Below are 24975 nucleotides of genomic sequence, written 5' to 3' on the forward strand. Positions count from 1 at the left end.
TGGGACATTACTAAGCTGAAATTGCATAGATAATGTGGGCCACAGGTACAGCAATGGAAATGCAATAATCTGGGACTCAAATAACTGAACGTGTGACTCTCCCTTTTTCAGCTTTCTAAGATCCTCAGGTCCAGAGGGGAGTCTCTTCTCAGTGCCCTATCACAGGAGAAAACTCATCAGGAGGTCACATGGGATAGAGCCTTATCTGTGATGGCACCCTGATTGTGGAGTACCCTGAAAACATGACTGTCCCCAACATTTTTGGCATTTTAGCCCCAGAATCCTTTTAGCTAGTCATAAACTACAAACATCCTTTTTAAAAACATCACCGGTTCCCAAATTATTGAGAATATTAAATTGCATGTATGATATTTTGAGGGAAATCCCCATAAGTACAAGTTTAAATGCCTGGCATATATTTTCTCTCCTGATGTTGAACCAAAGTACCTTCCTTCCCTGACTTCTTTACAGGATGTCCTGTGGATTACTGAATTAATTATGGAAATACTGTTCATCAGCTTCCACAGACATTCTGGAAGAACACTACCTATGACAACTTAAAGTCATTGCTGCAAATTTTGCGGAGGAACAATTGAAACATCCAATTTTGTCACTAACTTTCGGATGAGTTAGGAAGGATGGGAGTAGTGGGCAAAGTTACTTGAAACAGGTGCTTTGAAATGTGTGTTTTCATAGAGAGCCTATACGGTATAATGGACAGAGGCAAACACAAAACGCAAGATAGTGTCCAGAGGAAGGCAGCCAGGGTAGTGAAGGGTTTGGGAACCAACTTCTATGCAGAACGGGTTGAAATAGCTAAAGTATGTTTCACCTGGACAAGAGAAGATTGAGAAGAACTGCCATCTTCAAAAATTTGAAGGCTTGTTGCATGGAGGATGGAGTAGACTGGTTCTGTGTTGCTCTAGAAGGCAGGACTAGAACCAATGGTAGTGACAGGGAAAGACTCTCCTCCCTGAAAGAGAGGGGTTGTGGTCGGGCGCCCGAGCACCGCCTAGCAGGGGGCGTGGCCCCCTGCCTCCAGCTCACCTGGCTGGCGCTCACGCCCCCTCGGTGGCCACCCAACCAGGTGCCACGGAGGGGGCGTGTTCAGCAGCCTTTTGCTGCAGCGCCAGCCTTTCCCCGGCCTCATTCTTCGTCGTCGCCCCATCGCGAGTCACCCACCCTCCACTCCCTTTTAGTTAGGGCTTAGGTCATTGGCCTTGCTATGGACCTTAGGTTGGTCGCCCTGGTTGCCCGAGGGGCCTGGTAGGAGTTTTTCCATTTGGCATTAGGCTTTTTGGTTTTTTCGCCTACCTCGTAGCAATCGCCACAACTTTTGTGGTATTGGTGGGTAGGTTAGGCATTGGAATAATGTGTTGTGGTGTGTCGAAGTGCTAGGTGTGGCCATCGCCTATGCCTTCAATTTTTAGGGGTATTCCATTAAAGGAATCTGGGGGTCGTGTATTCCGTCCGATGCCTGCTTGGCGGGAGGCCATGGCACGACCCTCGGTGACAGCAGGGGTGAGCCTATAGTTGGATTAGCATCAACAGGCTCCACCTACTGGTGAATAACCCACTTGTTTCGATCCAATGCCTAAGCCAATACCTTTTCATTGCTGTAACCAATAAAGTTGTGGCCTTTTCTAGCCCATCAACCTTATATCACGTGTCCTTGTGTCTTCATTTCACTTCGCGGGGTCGGGTCCTCGAACCACAAGCAGATTTCAGAAAAGAGAAGCTCCCTAACAGTAAGAGCTGTCTGACAGCTTACAAAGCTTGTGGGCTCTTCTTTGCTAGAGGTGCCTAAGCTGGACTTCTGCCAGGGATGCTATACTTGCACCCTGCATTGAGCAAGATGTTGGCTAGCTGACTTCCAATATCTCTTCCTGCTCTTTAATTCTGTGATAGAGCCAGTAAGGTGTGATGGCAGTGTGTTGGCGTTGACCTATGAAAACTAGAATTTGATTCCTTCTTAGCAGTCTTCCTGCTCAGAAATTCTTTGCACTGATGATACATACATAATGAGATTGATAATCAAATTTTCATTGACATGGTTGATTTAAATATTATTATCTGAGGTGGGAAGGACTAATGCAAATGCTATCCTGGGTTAGATTGACAAACAACAACAACAGCTTAACCACATATTAAATTAGAGGTGATGAGAACAAAATCAAAAGTACTAAGCCATCGCAGCGACAAACTGTCATTATTTGAGCATTGATTTCAGTTGGTGTTGCTTTGGGAGGGATGTTGCAAAGATGTTTAAGAATCATTATTTTTTGTCAATTCTTACAACTCTTGTGTAGGAAACAGAGAAATCTATGCATACATGAAGGCTACTTCATTTTTCTTAGCAGGTACCTGTACTGTGTACTTTAGAAACATAACATGAGGTTTCTAGAAACCGTTATATTAAAAATAAGTATTTGATACATAGCCATTGAAATGTTGGTAGAACTTGGAGGTGTGGGCAAAGTTCTGAGCAGCCATGGAACCTGCTTAGTGGCTTTGGAGAAGACACAACAATTTCACAGAATTGTTTGAGTGTAAAATGAGATGTTCCTATGTACTGTTTGAGGGAAAGAAGACAATGCAGTGCCGAAATAATGTGGTACATTGGGCTTGTTTCTGATTCTCTGCTGCTTGGATATGTATCAGAAGACTAGGGTAATGTTTAGAAGTCCATTCCATTTCTTCCCTATCACTTCTAACGTACCTGGACCAACTTCAGTGCAGGTTTTACTTAACACTCTTTTTCCGTACACATGGCTGATCAAGCAGCCACAAAAGATTTTCGTCGGCCTCCCTTGTAGGAATTCCCTGATACTAAAGTTATTTTAGTAAAACTGTACTTGTCTTCTCTGCATTTTCCTGGGTCCCTGGAGAATCATACACTGATGACTTCAAGAAGCATCTCTCCATTCCTCCCCCCACCCTCAAAAAAACCCCCGTTCACTGGCCCATTTTTATAACAGGCAAAGTTAACCCAGAACAGCATCCACGTTCCCCATCCTTCCATTTTAAATGATTATAACCAAGCATTAAAGCTTCTAAGTACATAATTTAATTCAGTAGAGATGTTCTCACTCTATAGAGCACCTTAGTTTTGGCACAGCAGCTGTAACAGCTATCCATTCTTTTATTTTATTTTAAGTTGAGTACTTAGTGGGCAAACTTAAGTTTTAAAAAATTATTATTAAAAGGTAATTTTTGTAAACAGGCTTATTTTACTGTATGAAGGGGTACTACCCCAAATAAAGTAAAATGTTTCAGCAAATATGAAAATTTGGGGAGTTGGGAAAGTTGAGAAATTTCAGAGCATACCCCAGAATTTTAATTGATTGCCATGTTGATCCCAAATTAGCTGATGCCTACATTAAACAAGGCAGTCAGGTGAAACTAATGTGAATAGATTAGTACAGCTGCCTTGTAGTGACAGTCAAAAGAAAACTCTACAGCTGTTAAACAGGATTCAGTGGAACAGAAATTCCATTGGCATTCCAGACCATTTGGTATTGACTCTCACTGGATAAATAATAGAATCTCAGCTGGAATATGCTGCTTTCCAAGTTTGTCTCATTTCCTGTCTCCTTGTTTGTAATCAGACCTTTAATATGGGGAAGTCTGGTCATGAAAGGACTTTGATCATAAAATTAAGGTTGCCATGTTGCAAACTAGAGGTTAGTTTGCTTAGTTTTAAATTGACCAATGAACAAGGAGATGAAGCAGCCCCACCATCTTTTGTCTGTTCCTCTTTTGCCCTTCTACCCACCTAACTGTTTTCCTCTTCCTACACCTGGATTTCAAAAGGGATGGGGTGCAGGTGAGAAACTGGCTACTTTGTTTTCCCGCTTCCTTCCATCCATCCATCGATTTAAAGATAGAGAGCGGATCTCCTGGTTGCAGCCAAGCAGCAGAATTCTGCATGAATGTTTATTTCAGTGTAAATGATTGGGAAATAATAGGCGTGTGCAGAGAATGAATTTTGCAACACAGATGAAATTTTGAAAAATGCATTACTCTGGATTAATGGTTCCAAAGACCTATTCTTAATCCAGAGTAATGCACAACCATACATTGTACAAAGCCATATTTAGAAACATCTATTCCAACATACACCAATAAAATAAATGTTTTACACGCACTGTAATAGCTCTGCTGCGTCTAATAGACTTGTCTGTAGGCTTGATTGAGTACATTTAATCCAAAGAATGCTGAGACAAGCCATTTCTGTTTGCTGTATTGTCTGAGCTGTGTAACTCAGCCCCTTCTGCAGATGAGCACAAACAAAAATGCTGATTGTATATCATGATTTTTTGTGGGGTTTTTTTTTAATTTAAGAAGTTACCTTCCTTTGTCACTGCTCATAAAATAAATGACTCCTTGTCAGAACACCTTGGTAAGGTATTTGCAGCTATCTATTTATTAAGCCAGCAGTCTCACAACTGGAATTAGGTATTGCACAAATCAAGAATACTCATCACAGAAACCAGATGGGTGGGGTACAAATAAATTATTATTATTATTATTATTATTATTATTATTATTATTATTATTATGTGCCCAGGTGCAAGTGAGGACTCTGTGCATCCTAATCTGCTCAGAGGTGGACCTATCACAATTAGTCTGGGTGATTTTTTGTAAATCACATCATCATCATCATCATGTAATTTGTATGCCATTTTTCCATAGTTAACCATACAGTGGTGCCTCGCAAGACGAAATTAATTCGTTCCGCAAGTCTCTTCGTCTTGCGGTTTTTTCGTCTTGCGATGCACGGTTTCCCATAGGAATGCATTGAAAATAAATTAATGCGTTCCTAGGGAAACCGCCTTCAGACCAGGTCCGGGGACAGTCTGTCCCCGGACCTCTTCTGAAGGCTGGGGGGGACAAGGGCTTTTCTTCCCACCCCCAGCATTTTAAAAAAAACCCTGGGACAGCGGAGGACTTCTCCGCTGTCCGGGGCGATCTTAAAATGCTGGCGGGCGGCATTTTAAAATCGCCCCGGACAGAGGAGGACTTCTCCGCTGTCCAGGGCGATTTAAAAGCCCCTGGGAAGGCAGGCAGGGGGGACAAAGACTTTCGCCCCCTGCCCGCCTTCAGAAGGTGTCCCCGCCCCCCCTCCCCACTTTGGAACAGCTTTCCGAAGTGGGGCGGCTGGGGCAGGTGTCCCCGCCCCCCTCCCCACTTTGGAACAGCTTTCCGAAGTGGGGCGGCTGGGGCAGGTGTCCCCGCCCCCCCCGCCCCACTTCGGAACAGCTTTCCGAAGTGGGGCGGCTGGGGCAGGTGTCCCCGCCCCCCCTCCCCACTTCGGAACAGCTGCAAAAGACGTCCGGGGTAAGCGGGGAAGCGAAGCGCTTCGCTTCCCGCTTCCCCCGACCTCTTCTGAAGCAAGGGGCTGCAGGGAGATCGCTATCTCCCCCCAGCCCCTTGCTTCAGAAGAGGTCCGGGGGAAGCGGGAAGTGAAGCGCTTCGCTTCCCCGCTTCCCCCGACGTCTTTTGCAGCAAGGGGCTGCAGGGAGATCGCTATCTCCCCCCAGCCCCTTGCTTCAGAAGAGGTCCGGGGGAAGCGGGAAGCGAAGCGCTTCGCTTCCCCGCTTCCCCCGACGTCTTTTGCAGCAAGGGGCTGCAGGGAGATCGCTATCTCCCCCCAGCCCCTTGCGACCCTCCCCCGGCTGGAGAGGTGACGCGCGCCTATGGAGGCTCCTGCCCCGCTCGGGATGGCAGTCCCGGCAGGGCAGACAGCTCTGCGCCGCCATCCAGAGCGGGGCGGGACTTAGCGCCCCGCTCGGGATGGCGGCGCAGATCTGCCTGCAGTCCCAGGACGGCAGACAGCTCTGCGCTGGCATCCAGAGCGGGGCGGGACTTAGCGCCCCGCTTGGGATGGCGGCGCAGATGTGCCTGCCGTCCCCGGAGGGCAGACAGCTTTGCGCGGCCATCTGGAGCGGGGCGGGCTTCTCCCCCGGCTCCCGATGGCCGTGCAGAGCCCGCGCTGATCCCGGCACGGCAGACAGCTCTGCGCCGCCATCCCGAGCGGGGCGGGACTTCTCTGCTGTCCCGGGGAGATTTTAAAATGCTGGGGGTCGGCAGCGAACGCTTCGCTCCCGCCCGCCAGCATTTTAAGATCGCCCGGGGCAGCGGAGAAGTCTCCGCTGTCCCGGGAAGGCAGGCGGGGGGAGCAAAGACTTTTCCCCCCCTGCCGGCCTTCAGAAGAGGTCCAGGACCTCTTCTGAAGGCCCGCTGTGGGCGAAAGTCTTTGCTCCCGACCGCCAGCAATTTAAAACAGGTCCCCGGAGATTTCCCTATGGGCTTTCGTCTTGCGAAGCAAGCCCATAGGGAAATTCGTCTTGCGAAGTGCCTCCGAAACAGAAAACCCTTTCGTCTTGCGGGTTTTCCGTCTTGCGAGGCATTCGTCTTGCGGGGTACCACTGTACTCAAGAAGGCTTATAACATTAAAATGTTTACCTAATTACATATATAACAAAAGTATCCAAAAGCAATAAATAATGGAACAATTTCCACATTGATCAGTACAAGATCAAAGAATGAAGTTGCAAAAAAGTAATATCAATAACAGCAGTTTCCCCCTTGCCCAGCAATACTGCAGCCTGAGAGTCTGTTCAGCAGCCTCAGCTTTTGTAGCTGGAGTCAGTCAGGGTCCCTCCCTCGTAGGGCAGGTGGAAAAAGGCCAGCAAGGTAGAATGCAGATCTTCCAGGACTGACAGCCTCATCCCTAATTTCCCAGATGAAAAGAGGAACAGGGAATGCATTCAGTCATCACTATCTTGCAAAAGAATGTATTTTAGCCAGTGATATGATGGCTTAGTTGTTAACAGTACTTAAATGTGAGAGATAATTAGCTTCTCCCAGGAAGAAATATAAGCTGTTCAGCCAGTCTAATGATAATTTGCAGTCTGGATTTCCACTGCCCTTTGCAACATTTCGTAGAAACATAAGAAGCTGTCTTGTACCAAGTCAGTTCATAGGTCCATCTTGATCGGTATATTCATTTAAGCAAAGTGTTGCCGCATATATTTGTGAAAATGACATACAAAAATGCATTCTGTTGGGGGAAGTTGCTTTGCAAAAATGTTTATATTAAGGGAAATTTCATACACACATGTGTACATTAACAGAACTTCGTGCTAAAATGCTGGTCAATTTTTGTAAGAGCTTTTGAAAAACATCACAAACTAATGTGGAGAACTGAACTTAGGGTTGGAAAAATGAGAAACAACCTCCCCCTGCCCAACCCTGTCTGTCTCAGGTTTAGGACTTCTTTCTGAAACACATTCTTTTCTCAACTACATTTAACTCTTTGACACTGTAATGTCTGTTGTTTTTCCTGTGTTGGGCACAGCCCATCTGGGTCTCTTTTATGATGTACCCCTGGGAAGTCCATAGTTAGAGCAGCAACTAGTTTTTGTCTAATTTCTTTGGAAAGGTGAGACAAGTGGCAGTGCTTGGCAGTGACCATATCTGCTTCCTGGTATTGCAGAAAGCTCATCAGGAGAGCAGACAACTTTTTAAAGAGGGTAAATTACCACAATCAGGGGGAAAACATACAAGCAGGCACACAAACGAGAAGAAATGGAAGCTCATTAGAGCCATCAACCTTAATGAAGATGAAGAGAGAGAATGCCTGGAAAGTGCTGCTCTGGACAAAAAACAAAACAAACAAAATTGCCCCATAATCAGGAAATTAATTAAGAGTTATGTGTTTTTGAGCACTGCATTTGCTGTGCCTTGACTGGATTATAGGTTCTGGAACAAAGGGGTGCTTCCTGGGATATGAATGACTAAATGTGCAGGTCGTGTGGTTAAGACTGCCATTTTAATTTTCCATACATCCCCTCTTCCTGTTTTCCAGATCGGGGTTGGACAAAACAGATTTTACGATCATTAGTACTAAAAATCTCACAGAGGTCCGAATATGCTAGTGGAATTTAGAACTCTGAATGATAAATTAATGAACCTTAAGAATACTGTTGATTCAAGAAACATTGCATAAGGGCCTCCCTCGTTCTCTTAGAGTGGCAATGGCACCCACCTGAGGTGTGTGTTCTGGCTGGGGGGAAAAGCCCTGAGCCCGGACATGATATAGTAATCATAAATAAAAATTAAATAAAACAAGAAAACAGCAGGATGAAAGTCAATTCAAGCCAAAAAAACATTTCCACAAGAAGGGTGGTAAACTTTTATAATGCCTTTCTCAGAGAAGAATTAGTAGGAAAGTGCATGCTTTCAGTTACATGTATAGTTATCGTAGGCAGGCAATGAAAAGGAAAGACTTATAGTTTGTCAGCTTTTTTATTCATTTATTAAAGCCACAAGCTGAGTTGTGACACATCTGTTTTATCTAAATTCACTGACTCTTGGATGTCTTTTGTTAGTAACTATCCTATACCAGAGGGACGCGGGTGGTGCTGTGGGTTAAACCACAGAGCCTAGGACTTGCCGATCAGAAGGTCGGTGGTTCACTCTTCGTGACCCCATGGACCAGAGCATGCCAGGCACTCCTGTCTTCCACTGCCTCCCACAGTTTGGTCAAACTCATGTTCGTAGCTTCGAGAACACTATCCAACCATCTTGTCCTCTGTCGTCCCCTTCTCCTTGTGCCCTCCATCTTTCCCAACATCAGGGTCTTTTCCAGGGAGTCTTCTCTTCTCATGAGGTGGCCAAAATATTGGAGTCTCAGCTTCAGGATCTGTCCTTCCAGTGAGCATTCAGGGCTGATTTCCTTAAGAATGGATAGGTTTGATCTTCTTGCAGTCCATGGGACTCTCAAGAGTCTCCTCCAGCACCATAATTCAAAAGCATCAATTCTTCGGCGATCAGCCTTCTTTATTGTCCAGATCTCACTTCCATACATCACTACTGGGGAAACCATAGCTTTAACTATACGGACCTTTGTTGGCAAGGTGATGTCTCTGCTTTTTAAGATAGCAGCATGGAAAACAGGATTGGGGGACTTCATATATTGTTAGATTCCAGCTCCCAGGATTAGGGATGATGGATGTTGTTGTCCAACAACATCTGGAGGTCCAGAGGTTCCCCATCCGTGGAGGGGGCTGGACATCTACCCTTTAGAACATGAGCTACAATGCAGACCGGTGTTCTGTTTCATATGTTCTGCAGTTGATTCCTGCTGTTCGAAATGGGTTAGCTGTGGTTCCAGCTAAGCCCTAGAAGCCCCAGAACTCTGGCAGGGATGCCCTCAGACTCTCAACCTTTGTTACAGCAAGCCCCTCTGATGTCTCTGCCCTATGTTTATCTTCCAAATTCCTATTTTCAGTACTAGTGAATGAGACTCTTCGTGGAAATTGTGGGTTTACCTTGATTAATTGAAGTTTTTCAGTCTATTAAGGCTCCAGCTGGGCAAGTGCATAAAGCTATTAGCTGTAATTTAAAGAGAGAAAGAGAGAGAGACCAAAAGAAAGCATGAACACAGTTTGATGTCTCCTATACATGCAGGTTGCTTATTGATAGTCCTTCAGGAGTTCACTTTGATTTTTATTATAACTACTTTTGCTCTTAAGAGTCATCAGCTTTTTCTCAAGAACCAGGGCTGTGATCTTTTAGGGGAGCCTCCATTGATTTTGAGACACATTTTCACACTCCTTTTTATCAACAAGCAGATATCTTCCTGTAGATAAAAAGCCAAGTAATCAATATTAGAGTCTTTCCTTAAGTGAGCGGATTTATTTTGAGACATTCTGAATGGTAGTTTGAGGAAACTTGTTTTCCATACTGACTAAAAATGTAATTCAGATAAATTTATATGCAACAGCTTTTTCTTAAGCCGTGCTGACATATTGAACTGTTTGATTCCTTACCCAAGAAAATTTTCTTTAAAGGCATAGATGAAGAAACATAAAAGGTCAGAAGTTGATGCTAACTTTTCAAATGTAGAAATTGCATCCAAGAACAGTCATAGTTCAGATTTGACTGGAGTAGATATGGGAAAATTCCTCTCCTGGGTGTGCTGAAATATTTTGCATTTCTGAAAGATCAAAAGTGTTCCTACTGAAAGGAGACAAGCTTAAATGCGAGGTTTAAATCAGGAATGTTGGGACTTGGAATGCTCTTCCCATTTTATCTGGCAGATTTAAAGAAACCACTTGCCAAAGGCATTGGCTTTTCTCTTTTAAGAAACAGCCAACTGGTAAATCTATCAGTTCTGGTCTTTACAAAATTGTTTTGATAACCTATATATAACTGAGCATGAGAAACATTCTTACAAGAGTGGGAAGAAACTGATGTTCTATGATTTAGCAGCTAAAGCTCTAAAAAGTTATTTTCACAAGAAGCAAATCTGCTCATTTTAGCCAAACGCTAGAGACCCAAGATCCCCACATTTAAAATATATAAGCCTTGAAAAGACCTGTATAGAGAAGTTTTTAGATGTTTTACTGTGTTTGAAGGGCAAACACAGATGAGTGGCATATAAATAATAAATTATTATTATCATTATTAGTATTGGTATTATTAATGGTTGGGGTTTTTTGGCAAAGTTTCCTCTCTCTAAAATTGGAGAAGTAAGAATTCTCTTGGGAAAGTGACAATTAATGGAAAAATGCATAGTTTGCACCAAATGACTGCTATTTAAAAATAGTAATGGACCTAATGAGTCACACTTTAAAACTTTCACATTAATGTCGTGTGTTTTGGTTGTTTGTCAGCAACTTGACAGATTATTGGAGAAGATGCTTGAATATATTTGTTGCTTCCTACAGGACCTCAGTGTGTATTTTTTTTAACTGACGTCCCTTAAGCAAAATGCTCGTACTTTATATGAGACTATGAACTACTTCAAAAAGTTTATCTGCATAAGTTTCAATTATTTGTCCCTCCATTCCATTTGTAGTGAAGGCTGTCACTGTTTTATTTATGTATGTGTGTCTATCTTGCAGTCAGAGAGTTTGACAGAAATGGTATATGTTGGCTAACTTCTTTTTCTTTTCTTTTTTGCAAACTATCTGCATATCTAGCATAAATGCCCTTTTTTATTTACAATAGGTGACATCACCTTAGCTCTGTCAGACATGTAAAAAAGTTAGGCTGTAGACACTGAATCTCTTGACTGACAGATATATAAAAAAAACCAGTGAATTACGTGAGTTTTCCCAAAGCTCTGTATAGGTATTCAGGTTTTCTGTTTGACAGTGACATCCATCACTACACCCATTGATTTGAAGCTCAACATATTTTTCCAATATTTTAGTATTGCTCTAATTTAAGAGCAGAAATGTCTCCAGATTAAACACCTCTCACATTTGCTTGCTTAAAACAACACACTGTTGGTTTCTTCTTCTTTTCTTTTGAAAGAAATGAATTCCTACTGGCTTTTGTTATTGTTGTTGTTTTGTTTCTAAACTGTCATTCATTTATTAGGACTGGCTAATGGTTTCATTCTAGCTCTGCTTACACACAACATCTAGCAGTGCGTCTCCATCCTCATTAGAAGATACATTCAGCCAATTCATGAGGATGGTTGCATATCTACATAGACATTTTCATACATTTCAGCAACATGTGGAATCTTCTGCATCGCAATGGGCGGATGTGTGTTGTTAATATAAAATGCGTCAACACTTTCAAAATGTTAAGCAGGGCTTTTCGTTGGTACAAAGTGAAAAGATGTCTTCTCGTCCCTGTCGAAACGCCATTCTTGACTCTACCTTCTAAAAGATATAATCCAAATGTATTTATCACAGACCCTTCTGTTAAAACTAGTCATCAACTAATCGAATGAGAAATACGCGCTCCTGAGACTTGGTTAGCGTAAACAAATGGGATTCTGATGAATCTTCAGATATAGTTTATCGCCTGTGACCTTGTTTTTGGAGAGCTAGTTGCCTAGGCAACTCAGGCCTCCCTCTGCCCATCTCACCACGGAAAGGGCACTTCTTTCCATCCCTCCCGAGTACCATTCCCATGCATATGATTGCCAGTAATCGCATGTTGCTTTTCCGTAACCTTTAAAGTCCTAAATGGCCTTGACTGTAGTTACCTCTGTAAATGTCTCCCCTGTTATCAGACTGCTGCACACAAAGATTCTCAAAGGAAGCTCTGCTCAGAACCCTTTCAGCATCTGAGGTCAAATCGGTGGCGACAAGGGATAGGGAACACTCCATATTTGGTTTTTCTTCCCCAGAGAGGCTTTCCAAGCCAGTTCTGGAAACTGGCAAGCACATTTTTATTTCAGTAAGTGTTAGGAGTCTGAGATGGAGAGCTATCTATTGCTGTTTTAAGGGTAAGGGTGTTTGTGTGTATGTGTGTGTGTTAAAAAAGATATAGTGTGCTAGTTTCTTATTTGTGTTGTCATGAGCTGACCTGAGGGTCTGATGGTCCCATGTTGGGGGGAAATATATGACCTAATGCAGGAGTAACAAACCTCTTCTCCCTGCCCCAAGAGTCACATTCCTTTGTGCAAAGGTCTGAATGAGGCCTCTAGGCATGTAGAAGCTTCCTTCAGAAATTTCCTGTCAACACAGAATGATTGTGGGTGAAGCAGATGTACCCAGTGAGCAGGGCTGCCATGTTGTGGTATGTATCTTTTCCTTATGTTGTATATATATTTTCCTTACGTGTTCAGGCTCAGTTCCTGAAGATCACTCATGAAATGTGCACATATGAGTGCATGTCTATTTCACCAGATCATAAGCCTGAATAATGTAATTTTCCCCCCAGGCGATGCTAAAATGATGTGACTTGCATGAATATATCGATTACTCTAAAGGAATAGTTATACCTAGGACATTCTACAGAGTCGTGGTTTTGTAGAATGAATTCACTTGTACAGTGTACATAAACCCTGCCCAGCATTTCAGTAACCTGTTAAAATGCACCTATGATTTATTTAGCTATTACATAGTGAGGACAATGTGGTTAAACCTACAGTGCAGGCGGGCTCCATGTCAGTGTGCTCAATTAAAAATAAGTGGGTATATGTATAATTTAGCTTACACCTGAGTTTTTTTCCAGAGAAACTATGCAGGACATTTTTACTTGAGCAATTCCACCAAGAACTGGATCTTGAACAATCTCATTGTAATGAATGGGATTTGTGCAAGAGCAGTGCCAGTTTCAGATTAGAGGGGCTCTTGCAACTCCTTAATCTGTTGCACAACATGGAAAGAGAAATCAGTCATTGTTCTTGACATTTTTTGGTACTCCTTGGAATGTCAAAGTGATTTCACTGTTGAAGTGGTCAGCTTTCCTTGGGATCTTGGTAAACATTCTCAACCTTGACACCCACCCCCTGGACTGGGCAATAGGAATGTCACCACTCATTTTTCAATATGATTTACAGAGTAGAAGTTCCTTTTGACTACAATCCTAAAAACAATTTTCTGGGAGTGAACCCCATTGAACACAGCAGACTTCCCTTTTGAGTAAAAACACCTAGGAGTCTACTGAAAGTGACTTAAATTACTTTTGATTGGACCATCCCCCCATTCGCTTATTCTATTAATCACTTGGTTCCCATGTCTTATATTTAAATAAATAAGTCAGTCTCTCACAAGGTCTTTAACTGATTAATAATAATAATAATAATAACCCCAGAAAAGAAATGCTTCCATTGTCATCAATTCTGAATTGGATATAGTGTGCTATAATATTTTAATTTTGAATACAATGAGTAATATAACTGCAATATCTAATGCAGACATTCAAATACGATTAGATAATTAGTACATTAATCATGGCATATATGTACACACACACCAGACAAATTTCTTCCACGGCGTAAGGGTCACCAGTAAATCTATATAATATGATGATGATTACAAAGCTAGAGATTTTTTTAAAAAAACTGGTGTACTCTTCGATATCAGATCTTGTGAAATACAATCTGTTATGTCATCAGGGGCCCAGGGGGTTAATCAAAGCAAACCTGTTGAATAAATGGTAATTGAAAAGAATATATATATATATATATATATGCTTTCGTAGATTTTCACGGGTACAGGAATGCAGGTTTTGGTGTCTTCGGGTGTCTTCCCGTGTAAGAGTCGGGGTGTCTGTGCGACGTTTCGACGAGGTCTCACTCGTCATCTTCAGGCTGGTGCTTTCGGCTTCTTGTTACTGGAACAGAGCAGAATCTGGTGTTTGAGTTCCTATAAATAAACACCACACCCCTCAACAGTATTTATAGGAACTCAAACACCAGATTCTGCTCTGTTCCAGTAACAAGAAGCCGAAAGCACCAGCCTGAAGATGACGAGTGAGACCTCGTCGAAACGTCGCACAGACACCCCGACTCTTACACGAGAAGACACCCGAAGACACCAAAACCTGCATTCCTGTACCCGTGAAAATCTACCAAAGCATATATATATATATATATATATATATATATATATATATATATGCTTTCGTAGATTTTCACGGGTACAGGAATGCAGGTTTTGGTGTCTGGAACAGAGCTTGTTACTGGAACAAGAAGCCGAAAGCACCAGCCTGAAGATGACGAGTGAGACCTCGTCGAAACGTCGCACAGACACCCCGACTCTTACACGGGAAGACACCCGAAGACACCAAAACCTGCATATATATATATATATATATATATATATATATATATATATATATATATTCTCCTGGGTAATTAGGTTCATGAGATCATAGCTATCGCCAATAGCAATTACGAAGAATTGTTAAGCAAGGATACTTGTCAGGGAAAAAAGGAAGTTTCTAGCAGAGTCCTCTGCTTCTTCTTAGATGTGTGAAAAAGAGCCAGCATTGTATTGTTCTAGGCATAATTAGCTTGGTTGGGGGAGGGCCAGAAATCATGAGGAACCATAATATCGGTGACATGGAAATGTGAAACAAGTTCACTTTTTATATTCGAGCTCTTAATTAACTTTGCTGTTGAAATGGTGAATGCATTAGCATTGTAAATTATCCTGGGTCCTTTGTGCAAAGTGGAGGAAAATTACGAAACCTCAAACTTCCATAGTATGTCTTTTGGAGGTGGAGTGCTGTGATAGACACGGCTTGCCTTTAAGAAACAACAACAACCAGCCAACAAATAACAAACATATTTTACTCTCCCCAAGGAAAGTAGAAAATCAGATGGGAGTCCAAAACATCTGGGGTGCACCAATTCCCCAAAGGCTGATTTAAATAATCTGTCCTAGGAAGATTTCGCCCTGCATGGACTGTTGCAAGTCCCTCCTCGTCCCCTCGGCAGCCCTTTAGCTGTGTTTATAGCCAAAAAAAAATGGCTAGAAGCTGATGAGCTTCCTCATGTTCTTCTGATGTGGCAGACCAACAGTAGGTTTGCTTTCTTTTCTGGGTTTCATCTCCTCGCCTTCATCTCCTCCCTCCTTCTCCCACTTGACAGAACCCTTTATTGCAAGCACTTTGGCGTATCGTCTTATCCTGCTCTGTCCCCCCCTCCCTTTTTTAATCCTTCCTCCCAAGTAGCAGGTGGTACGAAATAATCAATTTATGGACTGAAGCCTTTTCTCTCCATCTACCTAGCATATGCGCTCTGCACAGTATTTAGAGGGAAAATGCCCTCATATTTTGCATTCCTTGCTATTCTGTGCGAAAGATCCAGATGGTGCAGCTTGAAAGGTGTGAACAATTCTTCAGTTCACTGAATCCTTTTCTTTTCTAAACTGCCAGTGGATGCATGAGGGGATATTAGCACCAGGGAAGGGGGGGGGAGAGAGTATTGACTATTTACCCACACAAGAACCTCCCCCCATCAACTGCCATGATACTTTCCAGTCCTTTTTTACTTTGGGATTACTGGCCAAAAATATCGCTGCGAATAAAAAAGCCCTGGAGATGGTGCTGCTGTAAAATATAAGCGGACACAGAGGTTGAAGCATGGAAAACATTTGCAAGTAATTCTTGGTAACGGAACGAAAACTGTTTCAGGTCACAGACATTGCCAGTTGTGCTTGCCCCACAGTTCAGAAAAGGGGTGTTGGTATGTTGGAAAGTTTCGGAGGTGAAATAGGAGACCATAGCACAGAGCTCCTCCAACCTGCCGATGGAGGCTTCCAGTGGTGTCCCTAGGTAGATGCCTCAGTCTCCAAGCTTTCATTCCTTTTATTTAAAAAAGCAAGTCTCTAGTCCTCCTGGAAAGAAAGCTGTGGAGCAAAATATGGAGATGCCTTATAAGAGATTTCTGTGAAATGACAGTTGTGTATATATTTTTCTGGTACTGAGGAATGATTCCTATTGTTATTAGTCAGTTAATAGCATAACTGTGCATGTGTATGCAAGAGAGAGAGAGAGATAATAAGGGCCAACGGGACATAAGGGTGGTTGTTTCTCTAATGTAGTGCTATGCCATACTCCTTCATAGCAGCCATTTTGTGTTATGGCATGCCTCTTATGCGGCAGCCATTTTTTGTGTGGTACCCAGCACCATCCCTGTGCCCACTAGTCCAAAAATGTTGGTGACCCCTGCGCTAGGATGTTCAAATGAGGAAAGTTTTGTGTAGGGTGAAGTCATCTCCTGCTCTATCTATTCATTGATTTTTCAAAAGTAGTTGGTGGGGAGGCTAATTTAAACTGCTGCCACAGTATGTGGGAGAATTTAACTGTTTCCGTTTGTGCTGATTCTCCAACACAAATTGTCCACTTTGGAGCTACTATTATAGAAAATAAATAATATACATATTATAGCCTGTATAGCCTGCCTTTCACCAAGGTGTCCCAGCCAGGGTACATTACACACAGCTTGGGAAAACGAATAAAACACTGTTGAGTTTAGCATCGTAAAGCCAACAATCAAAACCAATTATAAATAACAACCACTGCCAGCAAGAGCAGTATGGCAAGGGAACTTCAGATCTCATCCTCTACTCCCAAAAGTCTTTTTGTGACCCACAAAGGGGAGACTGGAAGTCCAGGAGATTCCTTGGAATCTTGTTTTTATGAATTATGTTTGATATATCTGTAAAAATTTAATTTGAAAAACCAAATAAATAAATTTGTTTTAGAAGAACCAAAAGTCTTGGGCAAAAAGCATGTGTTGAAACCTGCTGTTGTAAAGCAAGGGGCCAGATGTACTTTGGCTTGGAGAGCATTCCACGATTTTGGGGCCACCACCAGAAAGCCCTCTCTTGCACTCCCACCTGCAAGGTTCTCGTGGTGGAAGAACTGCCAGCAGGGCCTTCTCTGCGCATCTTAACACTTAGGCAGATCTATATAAGATAAAGCAGTTGTCCAGACATATGGGCCTTGAGTGAAGAGGGCTGTGCCCCTGCCCACACCCATCAAAATCTTGGACCACTGCTAATCCCCTACTGTGGTCTGGCATGACATCCACAGGGCATCTGGGAGAAAAACATCCTGATGTTATGAGAAGGCGGGGGAGCTGTTTTAGCTGTGGGGTCTCATTTTGTAAAGTAACATATGGCTTTATAAGAATGGAAAAGCTATGGAGAACTGAAGAAATTTGTAGGAATAAAAAAGTTATGGAAAGCTTAAGAAAACAAAATGTGCCCAGTGGTGATAACGAAATGTGCTCTTCTGAAAAGTGATCTAGAGAAGAAACCTCTATTTTCTTCTCTTCCCTCATCCCAGACAGTGCAGGGAATCACTGCATACTATGAGACAGTTTATTTATATACTACTTTTTGGCCCCAAACCCCACAAAGCAACAGTACGCATTAGGGATGCATTGGGAACCAGCAAGAGTCCTGCCAATAGCAGAACTGGCTTCTGCAAGCATCCCTCAGCCCTGTTTCCTTAGGCAGTGATGATTACTCTCAGTATTAGGCCTGGCAGAAACTTTGCTCATCCTGAACAATTTTCGTATCTTCTCTTGCTAGCACCCAAGCAACATAAATGTCTTATTAGAACTATGGTGGCTGTGTGTATTGCCAGCCTATCTCTAAAAGGAGACCTTTTTACCATATATAGTAGTAGAACGTGGTGGTTGTTCTCAAGGCAATGCTGTTTATTATTTGTTATGCAAAAATGTTTAGTGATTGTAAGAGATTTCACACAATGGTGCTTTACCGCCCACCACGCCCATGGTAGAATATGGTTCAGCATGCTGTGGGCAGTTCAATATTTCCAAAAAAAAAACAAAACCCACATTGAGGTTTTTTTTAAAAAAATAGGAAAACTTTTCTAAATAATTTTGTAGTTCATAAGGAGAGATCGGGCATCAGTCCCAAACACCAAAAGAATAATGGTTAACCCCATTCTATTTATCTTAAAACATTGGCATGGATTCTGTTTTGTGCATAAAGAACGTGATCGCCACCTAGTGGCACTCAAGAAGTTTTAAAAGCTATGTTTTGAGGAGAGCAGCATTTTATTTTATTTTATTTCTCCAGAGAGCCATATGTCCTTTGACAGCAGTGTTTGAGCTGTCCTGTGCTGGCTTAAGATTAAACCTTATGGAATATATTTTATTATGTTATAATTTTCTGTTGTAATTAAAGATAACATTCAGCTCAGCAGAATATACTTAATATTAGAGACAGAGAGAGAGAGAGAGCGCCTGCCCCTCATACAAAATATTAGGATGGTGTACAACAAAAAATAAACAGGGCTTTTCTTTAACTGAAACTCTCTGGAACTCAGTTCTGGCCCCTCTCAGGTGGGCGCCGTTGCCATTATATCAGAATAAGTATGGTGGTCATGCTGAGTTCTGGAACCTTTTTTTCTAGAAAAATAGCTCTGAATATAAATGCATCCGTCATAAGCTTTGCAGATTCCGCAGAAAAAAAGCAACACCAGTTAATTTGTACTGGATTTGAATAAATGCTGCTGCCCATATATCAATTCACTCCAGCATTTCAAAATTCAATAGCCCTTTTTTAGAATGGGCCAGACATTGTATTGTCGTGTGACTTGGGAGTAACACCAGGCTGTCTCGCCCTGCCCTCGACGTTGCACATGGCAGCTTGCCCCACTCCCTGGTGTCCATGCCTGCAGCTTTGTCATCCCAGATTGCATGGAAGCCTTCACATGTACTGCTGTACCCATAGAATTATAAAATTGTAGAGTTTGAAGCAACCCTGAGAATCCTCTAGTCCACCTCTCTGCAATGCACTTGTTCCATACAGGGATCAAACTTGCAACCTTGGCATTATCAGACCACGTTCTAAGCAACTGTCAGGCTTCGGGGAATCAGCTTCTGCCCCCGTGGCCATAAATGAGCAGATCAAATGAAAGGGAATTCTTACCAGTTAGTTTCTTTAATAAACACAGCAAAGAACAAAAGAAAGTATCTAACCAGAATGGTGGTGCTCCCAATTAAGGTCACTCTCCCTTCCATCCCTGTTATCACTCCTATGTCTTGTAATCTGAGATTGTGCTTTCTGTTCTGACACTTCTGAGCTCTCTGTGACTTTGGGGAAGTGGGGTGGATACTATCCAGAGACTGTTAATCTGTTAACTCTCTTCTAGAGTTTCTTCTGCGAGTTGCCCCATCCAGTATTTCCCAGCTACTGCCTTCTGAACTATGTCCCTCTGCAAACCACTGTTCCAAACCTATACTGTCCTCCTGCTCCTGGGAAGATTCAGGATCGGGAGAAGGAGGTGGCTCCCTAATTCTTCCTCAGTGCAACCCTCATCAGCACGGTCCCTGACAGCAACTGAGCTATCCAGGGAGGCAGGGCATGCTGGCATGTGCAACACCTGGGCCCAGGCACATGTTGATGCAACTTTCAAGTATTTCTTTAGAAGGGGCCTAGGTATAGGACACGGGTGGCGCTGTGGGTTAAACCACAGAGCCTAGGGCTTGCCAATCAGAAGTTCAGCAGTTTGAATCCCCGCGACGGGTTGAGCTCCCATTGCTTGGTCCCTGCTCCTGCCAACCTAGCAGTTCGAAAGCACATCAAAGTGCAAGTAGATAAATAGGTACCGCTCCGGCGGGAAGGTAAACGGCGTTTCCGTGGGCTACTCTGGTTCACCAGAAGTGGCTTAGTCATGCTGGCCACATGACCCGGAAGCTGTACGCTGGCTCCCTTGGCCAGTAAAGCGAGTTGAGCGCCGCAATCCCAGAGTCGGTCACCACTTGACCTAATGGTCAGGGGTCCCTTTACCTTTAGGTATAGAACATATTGATCTAAATGGCGTTTCCGTGGGCTACTCTGGTTCACCAGAAGTGGCTTAGTCATGCTGGCCACATGACCCGGAAGCTGTACGCTGGCTCCCTTGGCCAGTAAAGCGAGTTGAGCGCCGCAATCCCAGAGTCGGTCACCACTTGACCTAATGGTCAGGGGTCCCTTTACCTTTACCTTTAGGTATAGAACATATTGATCTAAAACTTTTACATTTACACAGGCTACTAATGAGGTGTGGTGGAGTGGGGGGAGCGAGGTAATACTGATCTGATGGCACCTTTAACGAGTGAGAAGGTTGGACCACCTTTCTCAACAGAACCACCTGCTCTGATAGGCTGAGGCTCTCTAGGCCTTAGGGCAGGGGGGGAGGGCGTTCTTTGCCATACCTGCTAGCTAGTATTTTTTTTAAGGGGAAATGCCAAGGACCGAACCCATAGCCTCTTGCATGCAAGTCACGTGCACTACTGTTGGGCTGTGACTCCTTGATCTAATGATGAATAAGATTGAGGCTGTCAACCACACTGCACGTCAGAATGTGCTGCATGTATTTTAATAACAATTGGGTCTATTCACCGCCGTACAATTCCATTTTTGTAAGCGTTTGGTGATATTTGCTAGACAACCAGGCAGTAAGTGGAGTTTGCAGATATTCCCTCAGCTGGTGCTATTATCTGTTTCAAGAGGAGCGGAACCCAAGCATTAAGCATTTTCTCAGCTTTCAAATAGCGTGGGATTTGTATCTAGCCTCGTTACTGCAACCCAGCACTGTGAAATTAGTGTAAGAGAAATACAGAAAGAACCAGCTGGAACTTAAGTACCAACTAGAGGTGCCTTGAAAAACACAATTCTGGTTGCAGAGTTATAAAGCAGGGAGGTGAGGGATAATTTGACAGGCAAAAATGGGATGCTGGAGGCTTCTGGTCCTCTGATGCGTTTGCTGCTGTAACTGCATGACTGCATGTTACCAGTGGCATAGCATGGGTTGTCAGCACCCAGGGCAAGGCAAGTAATTTGCGCCCCCTAACCTGTGGATTTGCGCCCCCTAACCTGTGGATTTGTGCCCCCTAACCCTAACCCCCAGATGTTGCGCCCGGTGCGGCCGGGCCCCCCTGCACCCCCCTACGCCACTGCATGTTACTGCATGTTTCTCTTCAGTGGCGGGACCTTAGGGTTTCAAACTAATGAAGTGTGATGGAATGGGGGGGCGAGGTAATACTTTGGTGTCCTGTGCAACACCAAAATTTGGTGGCCTCCCCCTTGCCTTTCATTCTGCCTCATAGTTGCAGCGTCCCCTGTGGTGTCCCTGAAGCCCCTCACCCAGTGCAGCAGAACCAGTCACGTTCCCCTAAATCTACTTCTGTTTTCCTGTCTGGACTCACTCTTAGCCAGACGAAATCCAGCTTCAGGGATGGCTTGCAGAGGGGGAAATGGTAGGAGGGGATAGGTTCATTAGCTATTTCTCCTCCACTTTAAGTCCTGTTTCACAGCTGTATGGCAGATTAGCATTCCCCAAAGTAGGAGTGGTGAGTAGACCTATTGGAATTAAAGGGATGCGGGTGGCGCTGTGGGTTAAGCCACAGAGTCTAGGTAGGACTTGCCGATCATAAGGTCGGCGGTTCGAATCCCCACGACACGGTGAGCTCCCGTTGCTCGGTCCCTGCTCCTGCCAACCGAGCAGTTGGAAAGCACATCAAAGTGCAAGTAGATAAATAGGTACCGCTCCAGCGGGAAGGTAAACAGCGTTTCTGTGCGCTGCGCTGCTCTGCTTCACCAGAAGCGGCTTAGTCTTGCTGGCCACATGACTCGGAAGCTGTACGCTGGCTCCCTTGGCCAATAAAGCGAGATGAGCACCGCAACTCCAGTCGGCCACGACTGGACCTAATTCTCAGGGGTCCTTTTACCTTTACCTTTATTGGAATTAAAGGACCTAACTTAGTCATGTTCAGTTGGTGTACTGCGAGTGAAAATATCACCCTGGGTCTACAATGTCAAGTCTAGTTAGTAGATAATGCTTGGCCCCTTTACTTTTCAATTAGATTATTAAGGGAGAGCAAATAATGCATTTGGGTCTAGCAGTTTCAGTTGTAATAATCTGTAATTTATTTATTTTTAAAAAATTATATCCCACCCATCTGGCTGAGTTTCCCCAGCCACCCTGGGCGGCTTACAAGGTTATATAAAAACACAACAAAACATCAAACATTAAAAAACAAAATATCTAGCAACTTGAGCAGGGGTAGCATCCTAGGTGACTGGCTTTCTCTTTTCATCATTCCTAATTAATTAAGCCACATTCATTCCTGGGTTTCTCCTTTCCCAAATAATTGCCAAAATGGGCAGCTATATAAGTCCAGTCTTTTCTTTTTTACCTCCGAAAAGGAATCCTATAAATAAGAGATCCCACTACTCCCCTTTAGGAACTTAAATCTAAGACGATGCCAGTATACTTGAGACTCTTAGTCCTGGTCATTGGTTTGTTTGTTTTTCTTCTTCTGAAATTAAGTTTCCTACTTCAGAGATAGTTCCCACCTCTACCCCCTTTGATGGAAAATACATTTGTGAAATTTCAACCTCCATTTTGTCATGTGCAACGCAGGGAAGGCCTAAAATTTCTGTCAAGAGAGGAAGTCTCAGCATTCTCACTTTGGAAGGAAATTAAATGTAACTCTGTCACCTTCCCCAGGATATAACCTCAAAGCAGTTATTATCCCCAAGGTTATCCTGTGCGCTAGGAAGGAAAGAGCACAAGAAAAGCGATAACAATTTACTGGAAAGAAAATAGTGGGGATGGCAGGAAGAGAGGGAGGGAAAGCTGTGGTGGTTCAGTATTCTCAGACAGGAATCTTCCCATTTATTTAGAATTATTCTGTTCATTGGTGTCGTCATTCAAGCTAGATGAAAAAGTATGTTTCTTAAGTGTCCGTTTTGTATTGTTCTTTTGTTTTTGATTGCTAATACTACTACTGATGATGATGATGATGATGATACTGCCTTTAGTAATGTTGGATTTTGACATAACACCAAGCCATGATTTGGTCTCTGAGAAGGCATGTGAGCCCAGTACTCATTCTTTCTCCCCTTGCCCTCCCTCTCCCTCTTCCCCTTGTATACCGAGATTATAAACTTTTGTTGCCTTTTTGTGGCAAGCCACAGTTCGCCATTTATCTAAATAGGCAAAATATGTTTTGTAGTTCCCTACAAACCATGATTACAGAGCTTGGTTTGTGATCCTGGTTTATAAGTGATCACAAACCAAGGTGTGGTGTAGTGGTTAAGAGCGGTAGTCTCGTGATCTGGGGAACCGGGTTTGCGTCTCAGCTCCTCCACATGCAGCTGCTGGGTGACCTTGGGCCAGTCACACTTCTTTGAAGTCTCTCAGCCCCACTCACCTCACAGAGTGTTTGTTGTGGGGGAGGAAGGGAAAGGAGATTGTTAGCCGCTTTGAGACACCTTAAGGGGAGTGAAAGGCGGGATATCAAGTCCAAACTCCTCCTCTTCTTCTAGATGAAACAACAAACTTTAGGCACAAACTGGTCCTGGAAATTTCTAATCTTTGTTTGCCAGGGAAGGAGAGGGGATGAAACTCAGAGCTCCTTTTCATAATACAGAATCACGGCTTAAATGTTTGTTGTGGAAAATGTGTCGTGCGGATTGGTGTGTGGTAAATGTCTGATCACTATTTTCCATCAACGCTGATGGACCCTAGTGAGTAGAAAAAAGTTGTAAAAGCACAAGATGTGAGTGAGGAATTATTAAACCGAACACTCCTGAAGATGTACATGTTTCAAAACCAATTATTTTGTATAACACATTACAAACCGTGAATAATTCCATTGTGTCCTGTTCCCCCCTAACCATCTATCCACTATTTTTCTACTCATATCGCTTCCTGAGTTAAATAGCAATCTTGCTTTAATAGTGGGTGTGAAAGAACACATCCAAAGGGTATGAATATTTGTATTCTAAAGAAATCTAGCATGTGTGCACATTTGGTTTTCATTTTATACTTTTCTGTGGTGCCCTTGATCTATGTCAGGATGCAGAGAAAATAATCTGACCCTCTTTCCCCCCGCAGCTAGCAAAAACCAAGTGAAATTTTCTGCTTTTATTATATTCATTTTTCTTATAGGAGGAAACCATGTTAAATCATTTGCTTCTTCATATCCTTTGAGGCTAATGTGGGTTTTATTGAGGGAATCGGGTCCCCCTAGTTTACCCCGGGCAGTTATTGAATGTCCTTTTCATTAAAATGGCTTTGTAGCTTTGTTTTCCTCAGAACCGAGCACAAATTTGCAGTTGCTTTAGAATAGTTTCTCCCATAGAATAAGAACCATATGAGAAATGAAAGTACATTGAAAAGACTATGTCCCCCTGTGTTACTTGCTGCCATTTCCCAGTGCTTCTCCACACACATTGAGGAGTCAGCATGGAGTCTTTCTTAATGTGCCACCTTTATTGCTAATTAGAATGGCTTTATCAGATTTTCAAAAGAGCCAGCATGCTGTAGTGGTTAAGAGCGATAGACTCGTAATCTGGGGAACCGGGTTCGCTTCCCCGCTTCTCCACATGCAGCTGCTGGGTGACCTTGGGCTAGTCACACTTCTCTGAAGTCTTTCAGCCCCACTCACCTCACAGAGTGTTTGTTGTGGGGGAGGAAGAGAAAGGAGAAGGTTAGCCACTTTGAGACTCCTTCGGGTAGTGATAAAGCGGGATATCAAGTCCAAACTCCTCCTCCTCCTCCTCTTCTTCTTCTTCTTCTTCTTCTTCCTCCTCCTCCTCCTCCTCCTCCTCCTTTACAGGTGGGAGGGCTATATCAGTGCTGCCACATCAAATCTAGAAATCATTGCCAACATGTCCTCATTGCCAACATGTCCTCATTGCCAACATGTATGCAATGATTGCCATCATCTCCAGGGCA

General features: G+C 43.4%; 1 protein-coding gene across 8 annotated transcripts in view; it reads left to right on the plus strand.

Moving 5' to 3' along the window:
- NALCN (sodium leak channel, non-selective) overlaps nucleotides 1-24975 on the plus strand; it is a 187514-nt gene that overhangs the window by 46802 nt on the left and 115737 nt on the right. Inside the window, exon 1 of one of the 8 annotated variants that reach the window (XM_082218538.1) lies at nucleotides 14611-15289. The exons of 5 other annotated variants lie outside the window; for them this stretch is intronic. Coding sequence is in view for 2 of the 3 variants with exons in the window: in XM_082218535.1 (XP_082074661.1) it covers nucleotides 21466-21487 (22 nt within the window). In the remaining variant the exon portion in view is untranslated. Of the gene's footprint in view, nucleotides 1-14610; nucleotides 15290-15988; nucleotides 16469-21450; nucleotides 21488-24975 lie in introns of those variants that run through there. 2 more of the 8 variants (XM_082218536.1, XM_082218535.1) reach the window with 2 other exon arrangements.

Source organism: Podarcis vaucheri (assembly GCF_965113315.1).
Source record: "Podarcis vaucheri genome assembly, chromosome: 4".
Lineage (NCBI taxonomy): Eukaryota > Metazoa > Chordata > Lepidosauria > Squamata > Lacertidae > Podarcis > Podarcis vaucheri.